The 20,834-nt window shown below is 41.9% G+C and overlaps 1 protein-coding gene across 6 annotated transcripts in view; it reads left to right on the top strand.

Annotated features, from left to right (window-relative positions):
* LOC311239645 (rho GTPase-activating protein 12-like) overlaps positions 1-20,834 on the top strand; it is a 192,376-nt gene that overhangs the window by 159,821 nt on the left and 11,721 nt on the right. For 3 of the 6 annotated variants that reach the window (XM_084328028.1, XM_084328023.1, XM_084328024.1), the window contains 8 exons: positions 4,452-4,517; positions 5,692-5,766; positions 6,640-6,701; positions 8,464-8,545; positions 12,388-12,486; positions 15,310-15,408; positions 17,082-17,184; positions 17,492-17,611. In XM_084328028.1, coding sequence (XP_084184154.1) covers positions 4,452-4,517; positions 5,692-5,766; positions 6,640-6,701; positions 8,464-8,545; positions 12,388-12,486; positions 15,310-15,408; positions 17,082-17,184; positions 17,492-17,611 — 706 coding nt within the window. The remainder of the gene's footprint in view (positions 1-4,451; positions 4,518-5,691; positions 5,767-6,639; positions 6,702-8,463; positions 8,546-12,387; positions 12,487-15,309; positions 15,409-17,081; positions 17,185-17,491; positions 17,612-20,834) is intronic. The other 3 variants (XM_084328025.1, XM_084328026.1, XM_084328027.1) reach the window with 3 other exon arrangements.

The following is a 20,834-nucleotide window of genomic DNA, read 5'->3' as shown; positions in this document are numbered from 1 at the left end:
ATTAACACAGATTTTGAGTGTGAATCACTAATATGAAAAAGCATAACATATAGAAAATGTAAAAAAGTTTGACAATGCAATATTCTGGTAATTCTACACTGTAACGTACCCCTCAGTTTGGAAGCGCTCCATTAGTAGAGTACACCACCACTCACGAATTGAGTTCATGTCCAACTAAAAATCACAGACATGACAAACAATAACATGGGATTATCATTAATGGCCAACGAGTTGTACAATTGAGCTATATTGGTAGGCAATGGCATGATGTCATGAGAATGATATGAAGTGGTATTTTTAAGTAATTGCAATCACAAGTATCTCTGCTTGCAAGTTGTGCCATATGTGTTACATAGGCCCTTTACTTTGGTTGGAAATACAGACCTCTGTGAACTGGAACCGGGTGTTGGCGACAATGCAAAGGGTGTACTGAAAAAAGGGGAGGGGGGAGATCGAGCCCCCCCCCACCCCTCATCCGCAATACTTGTCCAGACCACTAATACTTGTCCAGACCACTAATACTTGTCCAGACCACGAAGCCCCGCCTCCAACCCGTCCAGCCTGGCTCTGCGGCTCTGCAGATACCCCCTACTCGTTCTACTCGCTTGGCACGCGCTAAGAACCTCGACAGAGCAGGGACTAAAAAAGTACCCAAAAAGTACCCCAGTTCTACTCGCTTGGCACGCGCTAAGAACCTCGACAGAGCAGGGACTAAAAAAGTACCCAAAAAGTACCTGGTAACTTTGGTTATGGAAAACCGAAAATGCAGAGTAGAGTAGAGTCGAGTAGGTACCATGCAGTGGAAAAAGGGCATAAGAATAGCACTCAACAATGAATAGGCTGAAATGAGGCAACATCTAATCTAAATTTAAATACTAATTATAAAATGTACATATTATTACCACATCAAAGCAGGCCTACAATGCTTAAGATGAACACGTTTATTGTGTGCTGAATGAGCTATTATGGGCAGTACTGTTGGAGCAAACTCAAGACGGAGACTGGACCTTCATTATACGTGACTTTATTCAAGCTAAAGAAACGGAGTTACAAATAGGTCTGACCCTGCATCTGAGGCTTACGCAATATTCACAGATATTTATAATGTCAGAGAGTGGTACGATGTGACATCACTCATCGTGATACAGGGGACAAGGGTCAGAGTAAGAGGCCCCCATGTTCCTGTTAGGAACACAGCGACCCTTCCCTCCTCACAGTTGACACTCTCCCTTGTCATTGATTGAGTGATTAAGCAATCTTTGTTTAGTCAGTCTGAATAACAACTATGTTGAATCACACAGATAATACGTATTTCGCAAAACATTTACAAGAACCAGTGATGTGTTTTCAGTTCACCTCATCAATATTTTTTGTAATTTATTCATACAATTCTTTAATTAATATTTTATTTTACATTTGACTAGCAGTTTGGTAGTTACATTTATATACCGTAAAACTTAAATTAATAGCCCAGGCTTTTATTTGCTTCAATCATTAAACACAACCTATAGTTGGGCTTCCATATGAGACCGGCCTTTAATTCCTTTAGCACAAAACTCCTGTGCAGAAAAGTTGGGAAACACTATCAAATTGTTTATTTAAACCAGTGTATGTGTTGCACTAGGCAGAACACTAGTAAGTATACAAATGTGGCTTTCAAATTACATATAAATGATGAATCATTCATTTGATCTTGCTCCAAGACTGAGCTGCGCCAACCTCACACACGAGAAAGAGTCAGGAGGTATAGATGTTCTCAGAAAGAGTCAGGAGGTATAGATGTTCTCAGAAAGAGTCAGGAGGTATAGATGTTCTCAGAAAGAGTCGGGAGGTATAGATGTTCTCAGAAAGAGTCGGGAGGTATAGATGTTCTCAGAAAGAGTCGGGAGGTATAGATGTTCTCAGAAAGAGTCAGGAGGTATAGATGTTCTCAGAAAGAGTCAGGAGGTATAGATGTTCTCAGAAAGAGTCGGGAGGTATAGATGTTCTCAGAAAGAGTCAGGAGGTATAGATGTTCTCAGAAAGAGTCAGGAGGTATAGATGTTCTCAGAAAGAGTCGGGAGGTATAGATGTTCTCAGAAAGAGTCAGGAGGTATAGATGTTCTCAGAAAGAGTCAGGAGGTATAGATGTTCTCAGAGTCAGGAGGTATAGATGTTCTCAGAAAGAGTCAGGAGGTATAGATGTTCTCAGAAAGAGTCGGGAGGTATAGATGTTCTCAGAAAGAGTCAGGAGGTATAGATGTTCTCAGAAAGAGTCGGGAGGTATAGATGTTCTCAGAAAGAGTCGGGAGGTATAGATGTTCTCAGTCAGGAGGTATAGATGTTCTCAGTCAGGAGGTATAGATGTTCTCAGAAAGAGTCGGGAGGTATAGATGTTCTCAGAAAGAGTCGGGAGGTATAGATGTTCTCAGAGTCAGGAGGTATAGATGTTCTCAGCCAGGAGGTATAGATGTTCTCAGAGTCAGGAGGTATAGATGTTCTCAGAGTCAGGGGGTATAGATGTTCTCAGAGTCAGGAGGTATAGATGTTCTCAGAGTCAGGAGGTATAGATGTTCTCAGAGTCAGGAGGTATAGATGTTCTCAGCCAGGAGGTATAGATGTTCTCAGAGTCAGGAGGTATAGATGTTCTCAGCCAGGAGGTATAGATGTTCTCAGAGTCAGGAGGTATAGATGTTCTCAGAGTCAGGAGGTATAGATGTTCTCAGTCAGGAGGTATAGATGTTCTCAGAGTCAAGAGGTATAGATGTTCTCAGCCAGGAGGTATAGATGTTCTCAGAGTCAGGAGGTATAGATGTTCTCAGCCAGGAGGTATAGATGTTCTCAGAGTCAGGAGGTATAGATGTTCTCAGCCAGGAGGTATAGATGTTCTCAGAGTCAGGAGGTATAGATGTTCTCAGAGTCAGGAGGTATAGATGTTCTCAGCCAGGAGGTATAGATGTTCTCAGAGTCAGGAGGTATAGATGTTCTCAGAGTCAGGAGGTATAGATGTTCTCAGAGTCAGGAGGTATAGATGTTCTCAGAGTCAGGAGGTATAGATGTTCTCAGTCAGGAGGTATAGATGTTCTCAGAGTCAGGAGGTATAGATGTTCTCAGAGTCAGGAGGTATAGATGTTCTCAGCCAGGGGGTATAGATGTTCTCAGAGTCAGGAGGTATAGATGTTCTCAGAGTCAGGAGGTATAGATGTTCTCAGCCAGGAGGTATAGATGTTCTCAGCCAGGAGGTATAGATGTTCTCAGAGTCAGGAGGTATAGATGTTCTCAGAGTCAGGAGGTATAGATGTTCTCAGCCAGGGGGTATAGATGTTCTCAGAGTCAGGAGGTATAGATGTTCTCAGAGTCAGGAGGTATAGATGTTCTCAGTCAGGAGGTATAGATGTTCTCAGAGTCAGGAGGTATAGATGTTCTCAGAGTCAGGAGGTATAGATGTTCTCAGTCAGGAGGTATAGATGTTCTCAGAGTCAGGAGGTATAGATGTTCTCAGAGTCAGGAGGTATAGATGTTCTCAGTCAGGAGGTATAGATGTTCTCAGAGTCAGGAGGTATAGATGTTCTCAGTCAGGAGGTATAGATGTTCTCAGAGTCAGGAGGTATAGATGTTCTCAGTCAGGACTCGGAGGTATAGATGTTCTCAGAGTCAGGAGGTATAGATGTTCTCAGAGTCAGGGGGTATAGATGTTCTCAGAGTCAGGAGGTATAGATGTTCTCAGAGTCAGGAGGTATAGATGTTCTCAGAGTCAGGAGGTATAGATGTTCTCAGTCAGGAGGTATATATGTTCTCAGAGTCAGGAGGTATAGATGTTCTCAGAGTCAGGAGGTATAGATGTTCTCAGCCAGGAGGTATAGATGTTCTCAGAGTCAGGATGTATAGATGTTCTCAGTCAGGAGGTATAGATGTTCTCAGAGTCAGGAGGTATAGATGTTCTCAGAGTCAGGAGGTATAGATGTTCTCAGTCAGGAGGTATAGATGTTCTCAGCCAGGAGGTATAGATGTTCTCAGAGTCAGGAGGTATAGATGTTCTCAGCCAGGAGGTATAGATGTTCTCAGAGTCAGGAGGTATAGATGTTCTCAGAGTCAGGAGGTATAGATGTTCTCAGCCAGGAGGTATAGATGTTCTCAGAGTCAGGAGGTATAGATGTTCTCAGAGTCAGGAGGTAATGGTATAGATGTTCTCAGAAAGAGTCAGGAGGTATAGATGTTCTCAAAGAGCCAGGAGGGGTATAGATGTTCTCAGAAAGAGTCAGGAGATATAGATGTTCTCAAAGAGTCAGGAGGTATAGATGTTCTCAAAAAGATTGAGTAAAGGTTAGTAATAGGGACTCTGTGTTTAATTGGGACTCAGCTTTTAAATTAAGTTTTACGGTATGTTTTTCAAATTCGGAGGAAATTTAGAATTTATAAATTCATTCTGACAGCCCTATCCCAGTCATGGGCTGATTCTGGTTGTGTTGCAGCAGCGTCTCAGCAAAACCAGGCGTTTCCGCACCGGCTCTGCCCGCCTCCACCCGTACAAACACCAAGTCAGTGCCCGGTCCTCCTACCCTCGGCAGCCAATCAATGCTTTGCCCTTCAGTAGTCCCACCCGCCAATCACATTGCATGACGACAATCGGAGCAATCAAGAAGATTGATATACGACCATGCCATTGCCAAATGCATCCAGCCCCCCCCTGCATATTTCCCTGAGTTGAATGACATTGAATCTCATTTGAATAATTTCACCAATGAAATGATTAGGACATTCAATCCATGCACATTTGTATTTTAATGCTTGGCTGTTTGCAATCAGTGTAATGTTGTACCAAAGTGCCAAAGTCCGCCTCTCCTGACTCCGACTCCTGCCCCTCTTCTCCCAAACCCCTGCCTCCATTAGTACCCCCCCCCCCCCCCCCCCCCCCCCCATTCTCTGAGATGGATGACATTGTTCATTTGAATAATTTCGCCAAGGAAATAATCAGAGCATTCGATCATAGACATATGTATTCTAATGCTTGGCTGCTTGAAATCAGTTTATTTCTTATAGATAAATAAACAACATAAAGGATACTTCTCATTCACGTCTATTTCTTAAATAATTTCGGCTTGTTGACATTGTGTGAACCGTCTCTCACATTCTCACATCTTAATCCCGTTACTGAGTGCCATCCAGAAGAGAGGGGGAAAAAAATTATAATTTGCATCACACCCATTTAGTGATCAATTTGTCTGTCTACTTTGTAATATTGCACTTTGATAGAACCATTTCAATCTCTTAGATCATTCTTTGGTTTGACTTTGTGGATCTCAAAGCTCCAACAGTACCGGCTGCCCCCGGTGTTGCTGTTCACCATCAGCATCAGTGTTCCAGCCTGGTTCCAGACTCTCTTTCTGTGCCTCTAAATGGAAATAGAAAGAGCTGAATCAGAGCGAGCTCTTTAGTGTGGAATCTGTGGATGTATTGCATTTGTTAGAAATGGAATTTACAGTGACAGTAGAAGTACCATTAAACAGGAAGTATGAGTGTGACATCCCCATGGATACCCAAGGCAGCCATTGTTGGTATACAAAACCAACAATACATGATAAACTCTAAATGTTGTACCAAAGAGCAATATCACATCAACCACTCACATGTTATAATTAACATTCTCTCGTTAGTTGTGGTCCTGTGGTGTGTGTGTGTGATAGTGTTCTGTGTTGTTCCTCTCCACACTAGGACGTTCCTTCAGGCCCCAAGCCCGCCTCTCCTGACTCCGACTCCTGCCCCTCTTCTCCCAAATCCCCTACCTCTGTTAGTATACCCACCCCGCCCCCTACGTCTGCTTTCCACTCCTCCTCTGTAGTGTATCTCTGTCCTACACACTCGCTGTATTGGGTGAAGTTGTCTCCTCACTGATCAAATCAAACCAGGTCTACATTCAATGTTCAAAGTAATACCTCAACATTTTGAGTTTTCTTCTATAGATTTAGAAGAAGTTGACCTTCAGTGGTTAAAGTAATACTGTGACATTTTGAATTTGACTGTCTTTTTCTTCACTGGACACCTGATAAAACATCAAGTCAAGAGTTTTATTTGTCACAGCATACGAGTATACAATGAAATGCGGGTGGTCTTGCCCGCAACGATGTGCATAATACAATAGTAATAACATTATAATAGAATCCAATAGAACGACATTGTGCAATAAAACAAAACATGGCGATACAATTTGATTTATGGTGGTTTCTAAGCATTGGTGCCCATTTATTTACACACATGGTGCTGCTGCCGCCACATGACACACGAGAGAAACCTTTCTTACAACATCACAACTTCCAGGTGAAGAAAAAGAACTGTGTAACTCTCTCTCTCTCTATCTCCCTCTCTTTCTCTTTTTCTCTTTTCTCTGCCAGAAATCTGCTTCCTTTATGTATATTAGTGTGTATAACACAGACAAACAAACTATTTCTGACTACCATTTTAGACTCCTTCTACAAGTTTGTCTGCCAAATGTGACTTATTTTTCTTTTTCACATTTTTACATACAAAAATATTGATATGTTATTACATTGTCCGGTTTTATTACATTTTAAAGTCCTAAAGAAAAAAGTTATTACATTTTGAAAAGTTATTACATTTCCCGGTGTACTAATAGCGTGTACTAATGATCGTCTTTTCCTGTAGCCCTCAGAAAAGTGTGGCGTTCTGAATGTGACCAAGATCACTGAGCAGGGCAGGAAAGTACGGTGAGGAGAAGTTAATATGCTCCTTGTTGACGCAGAACATTTGTTTTTCCCAAGTATATTTTTTGTATAGTGTTAAAAGTATATTTCTTGAAACAAAGCGGGGCTCGCAACTTTTGATGCTCCAAGGTGTTTTAATTGTGACAAATAATAGCAGCAGATTTATTTTTTCTAAAAGTATATTTCTTCCCATAATACTTTTCAAGAGAGAGTATACAGTACTTGCAATGTATTTTTGATCATTCTTATGTTCTTTCATGTACCGGTACATTTTACTCAAAGCACATCTTTAGTATGATAGTCATCCATATGCAATATTTAAGTGTAATCTTAACTCATTGACTGCCAGCTATTAGCCTTGGCCCTGTGGTAGCACTGCCACGCTTTAAAAGATAGGAGTGAGTCACCCTGTTTGTAGAGCTATAACTATATTCTATATTATAGCTATGGATACAATACCATGGCCCATTTGACATCGAGTATCTATCGTTCAATATGTGAAAAAGAAATAATTTTTTCATCCATACATTCCCGTTTTATACTGTGATGAATATGAGTATGGTTTTAGATTGGTCTGGGGTAATTCCCGAAATGCTGAGGAATAGCCTCATGCGTGTATTATACTATAACCGTTGCCGTTTCTTGCCTGGACCCGCTATTGTTCTCAAATCAAATCTATATCATAGGTATTATGTTTCATCATGAATGCATGAAAGGGGGGGGGTCGTTTTTTGATGCTTTGATCGTCACCAACGGCATACGTTGTGGAGTAACGTTACACACACGTTCGGATCGATATGAAGACATGGTTGGATCAACGCAAGATTGATATCATATAGCCCTTACCTTGACTAGGATGTACCCCAAAAAGAATATTCCAATTATCTGATCACGATTCCAAGTATTGATGTCCATCGTGTCGCCAACATAATCCACCACACATCATGCATCGGGAGCATTTGATCCTTCTCACTCCGACCGTTATAACCGCTCAGGTTGCCAAAAAAATTTAAATAAATACCCGGAGACATTTGATCGACGCACAGGCCAAGATACAAGGTTTCAAAGGGTGCTCGATACTGCCACCTGGGAGGATCTGGCCGGTACTGCACCCTCTGCATCGCAGTATGCCTTCTACCAGCAACATACGGGTCCCTGACATTGAATAGGATATTAAACACACGTGGTTGGCGTTCAACGGTTGTCGGCCAAACACGTATATAATCGTTGTTGGCTGCCATTGAGTTAAGTACACAAAAAAATTTGCAGGTCCAAAATGAATGTTGTTGTTTGCATGTTGCCGACACATATCCCCTCCCTACTTCTCATTTCCCCACGTGGAACACACCTGATTGGATAAACATGCTGGTGCTCTAGTGCGACATCTAGTGGCTGAATGTTGAATCTATAGCACCTTTTAAGTACAACTTTTAACACAGTAAGGAAAACAATTCTCAACTTTAACACTACTATTCTGAATACATAGAACATATACACAAGAAATTGTACTTTAAAAAAATATGCAGTACTTGAAATATACCAATTTAAGAATTCATGCTGAACATACTATGGTCAGTTCAAAAACTTTAGTGAACAACTTTCTCTCTTGAACTTTATTTGGCCATGGAAAAATAATATTTTAATTTGTCTCTCTCCTACACTGCCTCCCTCTCAGCCTCCCTAGCATCTCAAATACAGAGTCTTGAATTTAGAATCAAAACTTGTTATAACTTACCATGTGTCTTTGTGGATGATCTCTGAACAGGAAGAACTGGACGTCCTCCTGGACAGTCCTTCAAGGATCCACGCTCCTATTTGCCAAGGGCCAGGGAGGTGGAACCAGCTGGGTGAGTGACAAGGATCTGCACCACTGGGATGAGGTTGCTACTTCTACTTCTCCTGGATGTTTTGCATGATTTCTTTTTTTACTTTTAAATCTCCCTCTCCTGGATGTTTTGCATGATCCACATTCATCCATCCATCCATGATCCACATCCATCCATTTATGTATCTACCCACACGTCTCCCTCCATCTGTACATATATTAACCACATAACGTGCACCGGGACGTATACGTCCCGACGTGACCGTGCACGGAACGCACAAAGTCACACCACTTTGCAAGCGTCTAGCGGCTCGGGGCTGTTCGCCGAACATATAAATTACCGTTCGAAAGATCTATTTGGTGGCGTTTGAATGCCACCTCACTCGACCAAATCCGTGCCTCGGTTCTCGAGTTACATGACGATATGTCAGGCGAGCGTCTTCTTACACGAGCGCGTCAGATGACCACCCGGAGTCCCGACGCTCCAGAACTGCCAATCATCCGCTGATGGCGAAAATGATTGGTTAGTAGGGCTGGGCGATTCTTGCTAAAATGTGAATCACGATTTTTCTCTCTAAGAATTGAGATCACGATTCTCTCACACGATTCTTATTTTTTCAATAAAATCATTTATTGCACTCTTTCTTAAACTTAACATATATGAAAGTGCCTGACTTAAACTTAAACATAACATATGAAAGTGCTTGACCTAAACTTAAAGGTCCCATGCATTATAAATGTCATTTTTCAGTCTCTAGCATTGTATTATAGTAATAGGAGTTCGTATCAATGTGTTTTAGGGTCTAAATACCATATTGGCGGATTGCTCCGATTCAGCCCAGCCCCTCTCGTGCTCTAGTAAATCGGGTCATTTTGATTTGAAGTCCTGAGTCACGTCATTAGGCGCACAGTGATGCGATTGGCTCTGTGGTTGGAGCTAATGCCCGCCCCCATTCTACCTAGACTAGACGGCGAGTGGAGCTGCGGGGCCGAGAGGGAGAGAAAGGAGAGAAAGGAAGAGAGGGAGGGAGGGAGAGAGAGGGGGGGGGTACCTGCCGGCCGCGCGCCACACGGGAGATTGAAAGAAAAGAAAAAAGTTGCCCCGTCTCATCAGCGAGAGCCGAGTGGGAGAGAAAGGAGAGAAAGGAAGAGAGAAGGAGGGAGGGAGAGAGAGGGGGCACTTGGGGGGGGGGGTACCTGCCGGCCGCGCGCCACACGGGAGATTGAAAGAAAGAAAAAAGCTGCTGCCCCGTCTCATCAGCGAGAGCCGAGTGGGAGAGAAAGGAGAGAAAAGGAGGGAGGGAGAGATAGGGGGCACTTGGGGGGGGGGGGGGGGGGGTGTACCTGCCGGCCGCGCGCCACACGGGAGATTGAAAGAAAGAAAAAAGCGAAAGGAAGAGAGAGCCGAGAGGGGGCATTGTCTGTCTGTCTGTCTCTCTCTCTCTCTCTCTCTCTCACTCACTCACTCACTCACTCACTCACTCACTCACTCACTCACGAATAAGGGATCTAGGTGAAAGTTGACGAGCGAAAACCAGAAGTCAATCACACTTGAGAATGAACGGCCGTGGATGAGGAAATGGATTTGGAAGAGCTTTTTTTTTTTTTTTTTTTTTTTGCACGGTTTACCCCGATCTCTCAAGACCCATTACTGAACGGATTTTTATAAAATTTGGACCTGTACTACATAATACTTCAGGCTATAGATCTGCAGTGTTTTCCAGCTTATACCTATTTATTTTTATTTGTATTATTATTATTATATATTTTTTTATATTGCAACCACTACAGAAAAATGTAACTTCAGAATGTTATCTTTCAAAAGAGACCAGGCTCGGGCGGCTATGTGGTGCAGTGGGCAAGGCGTTCACCACGAATACTGGAGATGCTGGTTTCGCCTGTTCGAGCCCAGCGCTCCACATTGCTTTCAGTTTAGCTGGTCGTCCGTACTAATACACATTGGCCATATTAGGGGGTGGGAAACTGATGGGTGGGGATCGGGCGTTGTGGACAGCGACTCCTACAGGTCAGTTGGTGCGCCTGCGCAGTAGAATCAGGAAGCGATGGGGGCGGCGCCCCTCCAAAGCGCAGACTCCTGACGCTGAAAGATCGCGCCGCGCAGGTGAAAAGATGCGACTGCTGTTACCTCGAGTATCGGAGGGGACTTGTGCTATGTATGACTTAGTCCACATTGCAGCCGGCTTGTGGGAGGCAAGAAACAGCGTTCGAGACAGGGGAGGGTTGAATTGGATGATACGAAATTGGGATGGGAGAAAAATAGAAAATGGGAGACCAGGCTCATGCATGTGCTTTAAGTATAAAGTATAAAAATAAGCTTTGCAAAAAAAAGTATGCAGTCCTCAAGTTCAAGTAAAAAAAAATTGCCCTTTTCTGTTAAGAGGTTAATACATAAATCGTTACTTATCCATCCATTCATCAATCTATATATTTTAGTGATGCACGACATAATATCGGCCGATATGGCCGTTTTTTTACACATCGGTATTGGTCCGATATCAAGATAGGGCCGATATGGGCCGATATTATTATTTCTTTTTTTTAAATAAAATCTTTTTTTTTTATTTTTTTTTTATTTTTACATGTTTTGGCCTTAAATAGTTTCAAAATATCAGTAATTTCTGAAAATAAGTTACAAAAGTAAAAATAATTATGCGTTTTGGAAAATAGCTCTTTATTTGATTATCATAAAAAAGTGTTCTATACAGAGATATCGACATCGGTAAATATTGGTATCGGCCAGAACAGCAATATTAATATCGGTTATCGGTATCGGCCACAATTTTCACATCGGTGCATCACTAATATATTTCTATCCCTTTCTCCATCAAACCCTGCATCACACTGGCTCCTTTCCTGAGCTCCTTCTCTCTTTCTTAAGCAACTGGAGGTTCTGCTCTCAGCCTGACCATGCCCCTGCTGTATGTTTCTCTTCTCCCCTACTCTGCTCTCCTCTCCTAGCCTCCCTTCTCTCCTCTCCTAGCCTCCCTTCTCATCTCTCCATTCCTGCTTTCCCCTTCTCTTCTCTCTGTTCCTCTCCTCTCCACTCCTCTTCTCTCCTAGCCTTTCCACTCCTCTTCTCTCCTAGCCTCTCCTCTCCCCTTCTCGCCTAGCCTCTCTGCTCCTCTCCTCTCATCTCCTCTCCCCTTCTCTCCTAGCCTCTCTCCTCTCTCTCCTCTCCCCTTCTCTCCTAGCCTCTCTGCTCCTCTCATCTCCTCTCGGACCTCTCCCCTTCTCTCCTCTCTCCTCTCCCCTTCTCTCCTCTCTCCTCTCCCCTTCTCTCCTTCTCTCCTAGCCACTCCCCTCCTCTCTGCTCTCCCTTTATCTGCCCTCTGCATGCCACCTCCTGACTGTTTTGTCATGCTGTTGCCCCAACCTCCCTGCTTGTCATTGGTTGGTCATAATTACGTGTGTGGGTGAGAGATGCTAACGCTTTGTCAAAGACGAGGTTTTGGTTTTGTTTAGGGTTTAGTCAGGTTGTAAATCTCTTATTTAATCTTTATTATTAAATTAAATTATATTAAATATTTCACAAGTGTGTTATTGTAATGAACGGCCCTCTAGTGAGTCATTCGTGCAGACAGACTGAATGAGTGACTGTGTGAGTGAGTGACTGAGTGAGGCCTTAAGGCAAGATGATACCCGTTAACATGTTGTATGTAGGTAACCTTTGGATGGGAGGGGGGGGGGGGGGGTGTATTTCCTATACAGTCTGCCGAACGTCATCTGTTCCCGCATATAGGAAATAATGCATTTTCAACCAAAAACGTAAGAAATAAACGTGACTTTGTTCATTACTGCGTTTCTGTGATGTAGTCTGTCGTCTTCTCGCCTTCCTCTGTCCAGTTTGGAGGTCAGTCTAAGCCTGAGTTCACAGTGGACCTGAAGGGAGGCTCTGTAGAGTGGGCCTCCAAGGACAAGTCCAGCAAGAAGCATGTCATAGAGGTGAGTGAACACACACACACACTTACTACTACTACTATTACTACTGCTCCTACTACTAATATTACTACTACCACCACTACAACAACAACAACAACAGCTGCTACTATTACTACTACTACTAATACACCACCACCACACCACCAGTATTACTACCACTACAAGAGCTACTACTACTACCACCATTACTGTTACTACTACTACTACTACTACTACTACTACTACTACTACTACATCTACTACATTACTGTTACTACTACTGCTAGTACTAGTATTACAACCTCTACAACAGCTACTACTATTATTACCACAACCATTACTATTACTTCTCCTTTTGCTACAACAGCTGCTGCTGCTACTACTATTACTTCTACTACTACTACTACTATTACTGCTGCTGCTGCTACTACTATTACTTCTACTACTACTGCTGCTGCTACTACTATTATTACTACTGCTGCTGCTGCTGCTGCTGCTGCTACTACTACTATTACTGCTGCTGCTACTACTACTACTACTAATACTATTACTTCTACTACTACTACTACTGCTGCTGCTGCTGCTGCTACTACTACTAATACTACTACTACTACTACTACTATTGCTGCTGCTGCTGCTGCTACTACTACTACAGCTACTACTACTACAGCTACTATTATTACTGCTGCTGCTGCTACTACTACTACTACTACTACAGCTACTACTTTTGATTTTTGATTTGATTTGATATTTTTTATTTTCGTGTCTTACATACAGATGTATGCCCAGCCCATATGGGCTTACAAGACACATAACAATAAGTATATAATAATATACTTTACCAATTACTTAACAAATGACATAGACCAAGATGGCCATAAAAAAAAGAAAGATACAAGAAAATACAATAAAACGTAATATAACACAAGCTGTACTCAATGTAAATAAACAGAAAAACAAGGTGAATTCAAATACAATTATATAGGATACAGTGTGTTTTGTCTCAGGTGCCATGCCTTCTCCAAAAATCCTGCAAAACCGAAGATGTCCTCCACAAAAAAACACACACCTCAACATACAGCTCTCAGACTGCCAAAACAAATCTGGGTTTACAATTTGAATTTTTTCAAATAAAGCCCTCCTCAAAGTGGTGTACAAAGGGCAATAAAAAACAAAATGATATTCATCCTCCACCACTCCCAGATCACACAGAACACACAACCGCTCCTCCTCAGGTTTACCCTGGAATCTACCCACTTCCACAGCCAATGGCAGGGTGCCAGACCTCAACTGGGCACACAGAGACCTCCGTCTTCTCTTTAAGTTTAACATTACATAAGGTTCAGTAAAATACTCATTTTTAATTGCAATATATTTTCTAAGTTTAGGTTTTTTCAAAATCTCCACCTTCCACTTATCCTGATGGATTATTGATAATTTTGTTTTAATTATGTGAACCTTACACTGCAAATTGTTCATAAAAAGTCAGTAGAAGAAAAAATCATAGACATCTCTCTTGACCAGGGATGACCGTGTGCTCTGTCCCAATTAAAAATCTTTTTAGTCACCCTGCCATTTGGCAGCTGGACCAGGCGGTTCCATAACCTCACCATTTCACCTTTTTGCTTGACCACTACTACTACAGCTACTATTATTACTGCTGCTGCTACTACTACTACTACTACTACTACTGCTGCTGCTGCTGCTACTACTATTACTGCTGTTACTACTACTACTACTGTTACTACTGCTGCTACTATTGCTGCTGCTGCTACTACTACTATTACTGCTGTTACTACTATTACTGCTGCTGCTGCTTCTACTACTACTATTACTACTGCTGCTACTACTATTATTACTGCTGTTACTACTATTACTGCTGTTACTACTACTACTGCTGCTGCTGCTACTACTACTATTACTGCTGTTACTACTACTACTGCTGCTGCTGCTACTACTACTATTACTGCTGTTACTACTATTACTGCTGCTGCTTCTACTACTACTATTACTACTGCTGCTACTACTACTATTACTGCTGTTACTACTATTACTGCTGTTACTACTACTACTGCTGCTGCTGCTACTACTACTATTACTGCTGTTACTACTACTACTGCTGCTGCTGCTACTACTACTATTACTGCTGTTACTACTACTACTGCTGCTGCTGCTACTACTACTATTACTACTGCTGCTACTACTATTACTGCTGCTACTACTACTATTACTGCTGTTACTACTACTACTGCTGCTGCTGCTACTACTACTATTACTGCTGCTACTACTACTCCTATTACTGCTGTTACTACTACTACTGCTGCTGCTACTACTACTACTACTATTACTGCTACTATTACTGCTGCTGCTTTTGCTACTATTACTGCTACTATTACTGCTGCTGCTTTTGCTACTACTATTACTGCTGCTACTGCTGCTACTACTATTACTGCTGCTACTACTACTGCTGCTGCTACTGCTACTGCTACTGCTGCTACTACTACTTAGGGATGGGAATCACCAGAGGCTCCACAATACAATATTTTCACAATACTAGTCACAATACTGTAATATCACAATATTGGGATATATTGCAATTTATTACCTTTTTTCAACTGCAAATGACGTCCCCAATGAAAGACTGTCAACATCTGCAATACAAATGTATATAAATAATCTGTTTTATTTAATAAGATAAAAGTCACTTGCAACAAAATGGGATTGTCAAGCAAAAAATAAATAAAGAATACTTGTAGTACCAGTATTACTACCACGACAACAGCTGCTGTTTTCAGTGACTAAAGTGTTGATGGTCTGTCTCTGTCTGTCTGTCTTTCCTGGGAGCAGCTGAAGACACGGGAGGGCACAGATTTGCTCATCCAGTCGGAGAACGACGCCATCATCAGTGACTGGTACCGAGCACTGCAGGACACCATCAGTACCCACGTAAGACACGCCCCCTTTTTACCCTCATAGTCCCATGCAAGACACGCCCCTTTTTACCATCCTAGTCCCACGTAAGACATGCCCCTTTTTACCATCCTAGTCCCACATAAAACATGCCCCTTTTTTACCCTCCTAGTCCCATGTAAGACCCTCTCCTTTTTTACCCTCTACCTAGTCCCATGTAAGACCCGTCCCTTTTTTACCCTCCACCTAGTCCCATGTAAGACCCGCCCCTTTTTTACCCTCCACCTAGTCCCATGTAAGACCCGCCCCCTTTTTACCCTCCTACTCCCACTTTAAGACCCGCCCCTTTTTTACCCCCCACCTAGTCCCACACAAGACCCACTTTTTTTTTATCCACCTGGTCTAAAGACCGATGCCAAATTGGAAACATTCTGAGGCAAAGAGGGAAGTTAAAATGCAGAAGCACGTACTGTATCGGTCTGTGGACTGTAATCTGAAAGGAGGGTTTTCTTTCAGTTCACTTTTAAAACGAATGTGTTTATTTACTGCCAGCAAGTCTTTTAGTATTTAGTAAAGGAGACGCTGCATTTCACTTCCTAATTGGTTGAGCCTGTTCCCTATTCCCTAGAAATATTTATTCAGAGTGATGATTTATGATTGGCTTGTGTCCGTTCCCTAAGAAATATTTAGTCAGAGTGATGATTTATGATTGGCTTGTGCCCGTTCCCTAAGAAATATTTAGTCACAGAGTGATGATTTATGATTGGCTTGTGCGCCCGTTCCCTAAGAAATATTTTGTCGCGGAATGATGATTTCTGATTGTCTTGTGCCTGTTAGTTGGAGAGTTGTGTGCTGACTTTTACTCTTCCTCCTCCACCAAAATGATAGTCAAATACAAATTCAGGTTATTGCATGTCCATCTCTGGCCATGCGAAGTCAAGTCCCCCACAGTTTTGTGAGCTCTTCAGCTCTTTGGGAAGGGAGATGGGGCAGGAACTATTAGCATTCAGGGATGGAGAGGAAAATGATTCACCAACCAATCGGGCATCTACGGCGGTTCTGAACTTGATTGCAAAATTGCAAAATAATGCAGATGTCTAATGGGAGAGTTCTGCCCTACATGTAACATTCTGTAGGTCAGACTAACATCATGTAATAATAATAATAAACTTTATTTGTATAGCACCTTTCATACAGAAACTGCAGCTCAAAGTGCTTCACAACAGAAAGAAGACGGGCATAAAATGAAAATTAATGTAGGTCAGACTACAGGTGCAGCTCAATAAATTAGAATATCGTGGAAAAGTCTATATATTTAGCTGTATTGATGCAGTCATTTGTGCAAAAGGAGCCCCAACCAAGTACTGAGTGAACATACATGAACATATACAAAAGAAAAATACATCTATTTTTTATTTTTTATTGGTGATACAGAAGTTTGGGCTTTCATGAGCTGTAAGACATAATCATCCAAATTAAAACAAATAAAGGCTTGAAATATTTCACTTTGTGTAATGAATCTATAATCTCCAAGAGTTTTGCTTTTTGAATTGAATTACTGAAATAAAATAACTTTTCCACGATATTCTAATTTATCGAGCTGCACCTGTATTGTCACAGCTGTAGTCTGAGAGTCCAAAGGTAGAGGTTACGGTATCTATATCTGATTGGCTTTGTTCTATTTGTGTGTGTGTGTGTCTCTCTCTCAGGCCTGGGAGTCTGACGAGGCCATAGAGGAGGATATGCCAGAGTCACCTGGCACGGAGAAACAAGACCAGGAGAAAGACCATCGAGATTCAAAGAAGAACAGAGGTGTGTGTGGTCATGTTTACAGTTGTGAGGATGCTCTGAGGAAGTGTGTGTGTGGTGTTCATCCTTACGGTGGTATAGAGACGCGTGCGTGTGTGTGTGTGTGTGTGTGTGTGTTCCATTAAAGAGTTTCAATGATTTTGTGAGCGTGAACACTTGTTTCAGTTTGGCTAACTGTGCCACTGTGCCTCTAGTTAGTAGCTGTACTATAAAACTGTTCCTCAGTGCATTTTCCTCCAAAACAATCCCCCATGATGCACATGGTGTATTTAGACGTGGTAGACAACCTGTCCCATCCTCCTCTCTGCAGCCATGAAGAGCTCTGCCAGCATGGACTCCTCAGACAACCACAAGACGAGGCACAAGCTGAAGAAGTTCCTGACGCGCCGGCCCACGCTGCAGTCCGTCCGGGACAAGGGCTACATCAAAGGTAGTGGAGACCTGACCAAAACCAAGACGTTTTGAGCAATTATAGTCCAGCTGGAGATTTGTTGTATCGTTAGCCTTGTACGATAATTGCCTATTTTTCAAGATTTTGGGAAAAGAAGAAAAAAACTACGTTTCCAGCAAATGTGTATGAGTTTTTAATTGATATTTTGGAAATAAGTTCCACAAGGTGTATCAACAATTTTGCTAAAACACAGCAACCATTGCGTAATAAAATAAGGTGACTTTTAAACAAAATATGTCATGACTTAGGCATAGGCATTTTTTCCTCTTACATACATACATGTCATACACTAGGCAGTTGTTTTACTTGCCTAAGTCATGCGATCGCCGTCTTGTGTATGTAACGTTAAAATGCACAAGTCACACAAGTAAATTAGGCAGATGTGGATTTTTGAACGTAACAAGCGTTCTGAGGTGTGCAGTGTGAGGAGAGTACACTTAGGCAGAAATCTCAATTTGGCCAAAACATTACGTGGGTAATTATCGTATGAGGCTAACGATATGAAGTTTCCGGTTTAAGATTACATTTATCAAGTGTTGTGAAGGATCAGATTAAACCGAATATATATATTTATTTATGGATATATATTTAATAGTATTTGTATATCGTTTGATATCCCTTGTATATTCCTTGTATATATACACTGAATATCCCTTTAGTCTACTAACAGCCCATAATAGTTTCATTCTACCATTGGACGAGAACCTGGCGCCAGCAGCCAAGCCCCTTGGTTCAAGTTCAATCGTGCCGACGAACATGTCGTTACAAGCCCGGTTCCGCGTAGGAATACGTCTGGCGAAATACGAATGGTACTATTTGTTCACAGCGCATATATATATGGCGCAAGTAAAGTAGAACTTTCTTTTTAGTCCATTAGTCCTTTACCCTCCAACCTAGTAGCAGACGTGAAGCCTCACCCACGACGCACGTGTGGTGCAGTATGGCCTACTTGGCCTCAGAATAGGCATTGAGATATCGTGTGGATTAATAGTTGAATTGTCATAGTTTGGCACTATACCGTCGAGTGGGACGTATTTCTATTAAGTTAATAATAGTCTATTATGTATGGTGCATCGTTCGGTTAGAGTTATAAAGTGAGCAGTACCCCCATCGTTCCTGACGTTATCTGGAGTCTTAACCAGGCTGGGCAGACCACGTGTGGTGCTTGCATCCGAGGAGCTCTGGGCCAGGACGAGTGGACCTGTACATTGGATTACTTCACCCGGACGACGACGAGCCCTACACGGCTTGGATTATCTACGTGCTTTGGGTGCTTTGATTATGCCATGGATAACAGCCAACACTGCTGAGTGTTGGAACTACCCCCCCGAGAGGAGTCCAGGTGAGACGGCGCTCTACCCCGAGTGAGGTCGCCTCACGTCTCTTCGTTGTGGACCGGCAGCTACCGTCCACCAGAGGGCCCAGCTGTATTCATCTGTGGACCGAGGTTCTGTGGGCACCGTGTTCAGCACTCTGAATTCTCCCAAGAAATCGTCGGCCAGATGGGATATCGCCAGCGGCTCTCCTAACCCCCCCCCCTACTGACTTACAACCAGCGGGACCCCCCCCTTTAGTGTATCCAGCTATAATCATTTAAGTACCATCGCCTTAGTTCCCTAAAGAACCAGGTTGTATACTTGCTCCCTGCGTAACCAGAGATTGGACATTCAATGTTGATTTACCTACGAATACTCATTTGCCTTACAAGTGCATTCAAATCATAAATGTCATTAAGTGAACGTTGTATATACCCTTTGCTATATAAAATATTCGATTTATACATTTGTGTGGACTTCGTTTCATCAGGTGGGAAAGTGTTCATCATATCTATATCATGTACTGTGTGGCCAGTATTTAAAGTACATAAAGCCGGTAGTGGTTTAATGATACCATACTTATCAATACAGTCAGGGAATTGTACCCCTCAGTTACATCAAGAATATACAGAAGAATATTTCTAATGGGGAAATAAGTGCACACTTTTTTGTGTTTTTGTTTTTGTGAAGGATTCCAGTGGTCTGAGCATCATTTTAATCTTAACTTTCCCTGACTTAACTTGCCACCGACTTTCCCCATCTGTACTGACTGGCGCCAACTTTTTTTTTACCATTTTCACGATATTTCACAATCTTTGCGGAGCTATTGTATATTCTATATTATAGCTATGGAGACAATAGTATGGCTCATTTGACAGACACTATTTGTAGTCCAACATGTAAAAAATAGTTAGTTTCTACTAGGGGTGCACCTAGGGCTGGGCGATATAACGATAACTATAAATATCGCGATATATTTTAATAATCGATATCGAAATAAAAAAAAATCGAAAAATCGTTTTTTTTTTTTTTTTTTTTTTTACCTGGAACAGGGCAGTTTTAAAACCAGAGACAGTGGACAGACTTGTCTTTCTTGCCTGCAACTTAAAGTAATGGCTTTGCTTGTCCAAATGACAATACTGACCAAATTCAGATTTCTTTTTCTCTTGTCCATTTATTTTGTTTGCTTTCTAATTTAAAATACATTTTGAAACCGTCTGTACACAGTAGGCTATGTGTGCTAGCAGAACTAGACTCCAGTCACGAGTCACAGTGCACATGTGAGGTGGTTTGTCCACCAAAAAAGCGCCAAAAGATCGAAAATAAACTAGCAGAGCCAGAACTGTTCAACTCCTCTGGAGCCACAGCCAGCAGAGAAGCCGGTTTACTTTAGCTTTTAAACCAGCTGCAGCCGGAGAACTGGAGTGTGAGGGGATGTAACACTAAAGATGGCGGCAATGACAAAGAATTGCTGCAAAATAAACATACATCTGTTGTTAAAAAAAAAAAAAAAAAAAAATGTTTTTTTTTTATACTTATAACAATTCGATAATTATCGATATCGAGAAATAAAATAAAATTATCATATCGTTATCGCGATATGATTTTATTCCATATCGCCCAGCCCTAGGTGCACCGATGTATCGGTCGGGTATCGGTATCGGCCGATAAGTGCCTTGTTGACTGCAATCCATGTTGGTACTTAATTTCACGTCTCAGGTTAACGTGGTGGTGACATATATGGGCGCTCGTGCACATATACAGTAGTTTCCAAAAAAATATATATATAATATATATAAAAAATAAATAAAATGTGCCACACGTATCGGTATCGGCCGATTGTGTTAGTTGAACAATCGGTATCGGTGGCAAATTTTCATATCGGT

Source organism: Notolepis coatsorum (genome assembly GCF_963971535.1).
Source record: "Notolepis coatsorum genome assembly, chromosome: 13".
NCBI classification, from domain to species: Eukaryota; Metazoa; Chordata; class Actinopteri; order Aulopiformes; family Paralepididae; genus Notolepis; species Notolepis coatsorum.
Note: the sequence above shows the minus strand (reverse complement) of the source record. Positions and strands in the feature narration are given on the sequence as shown.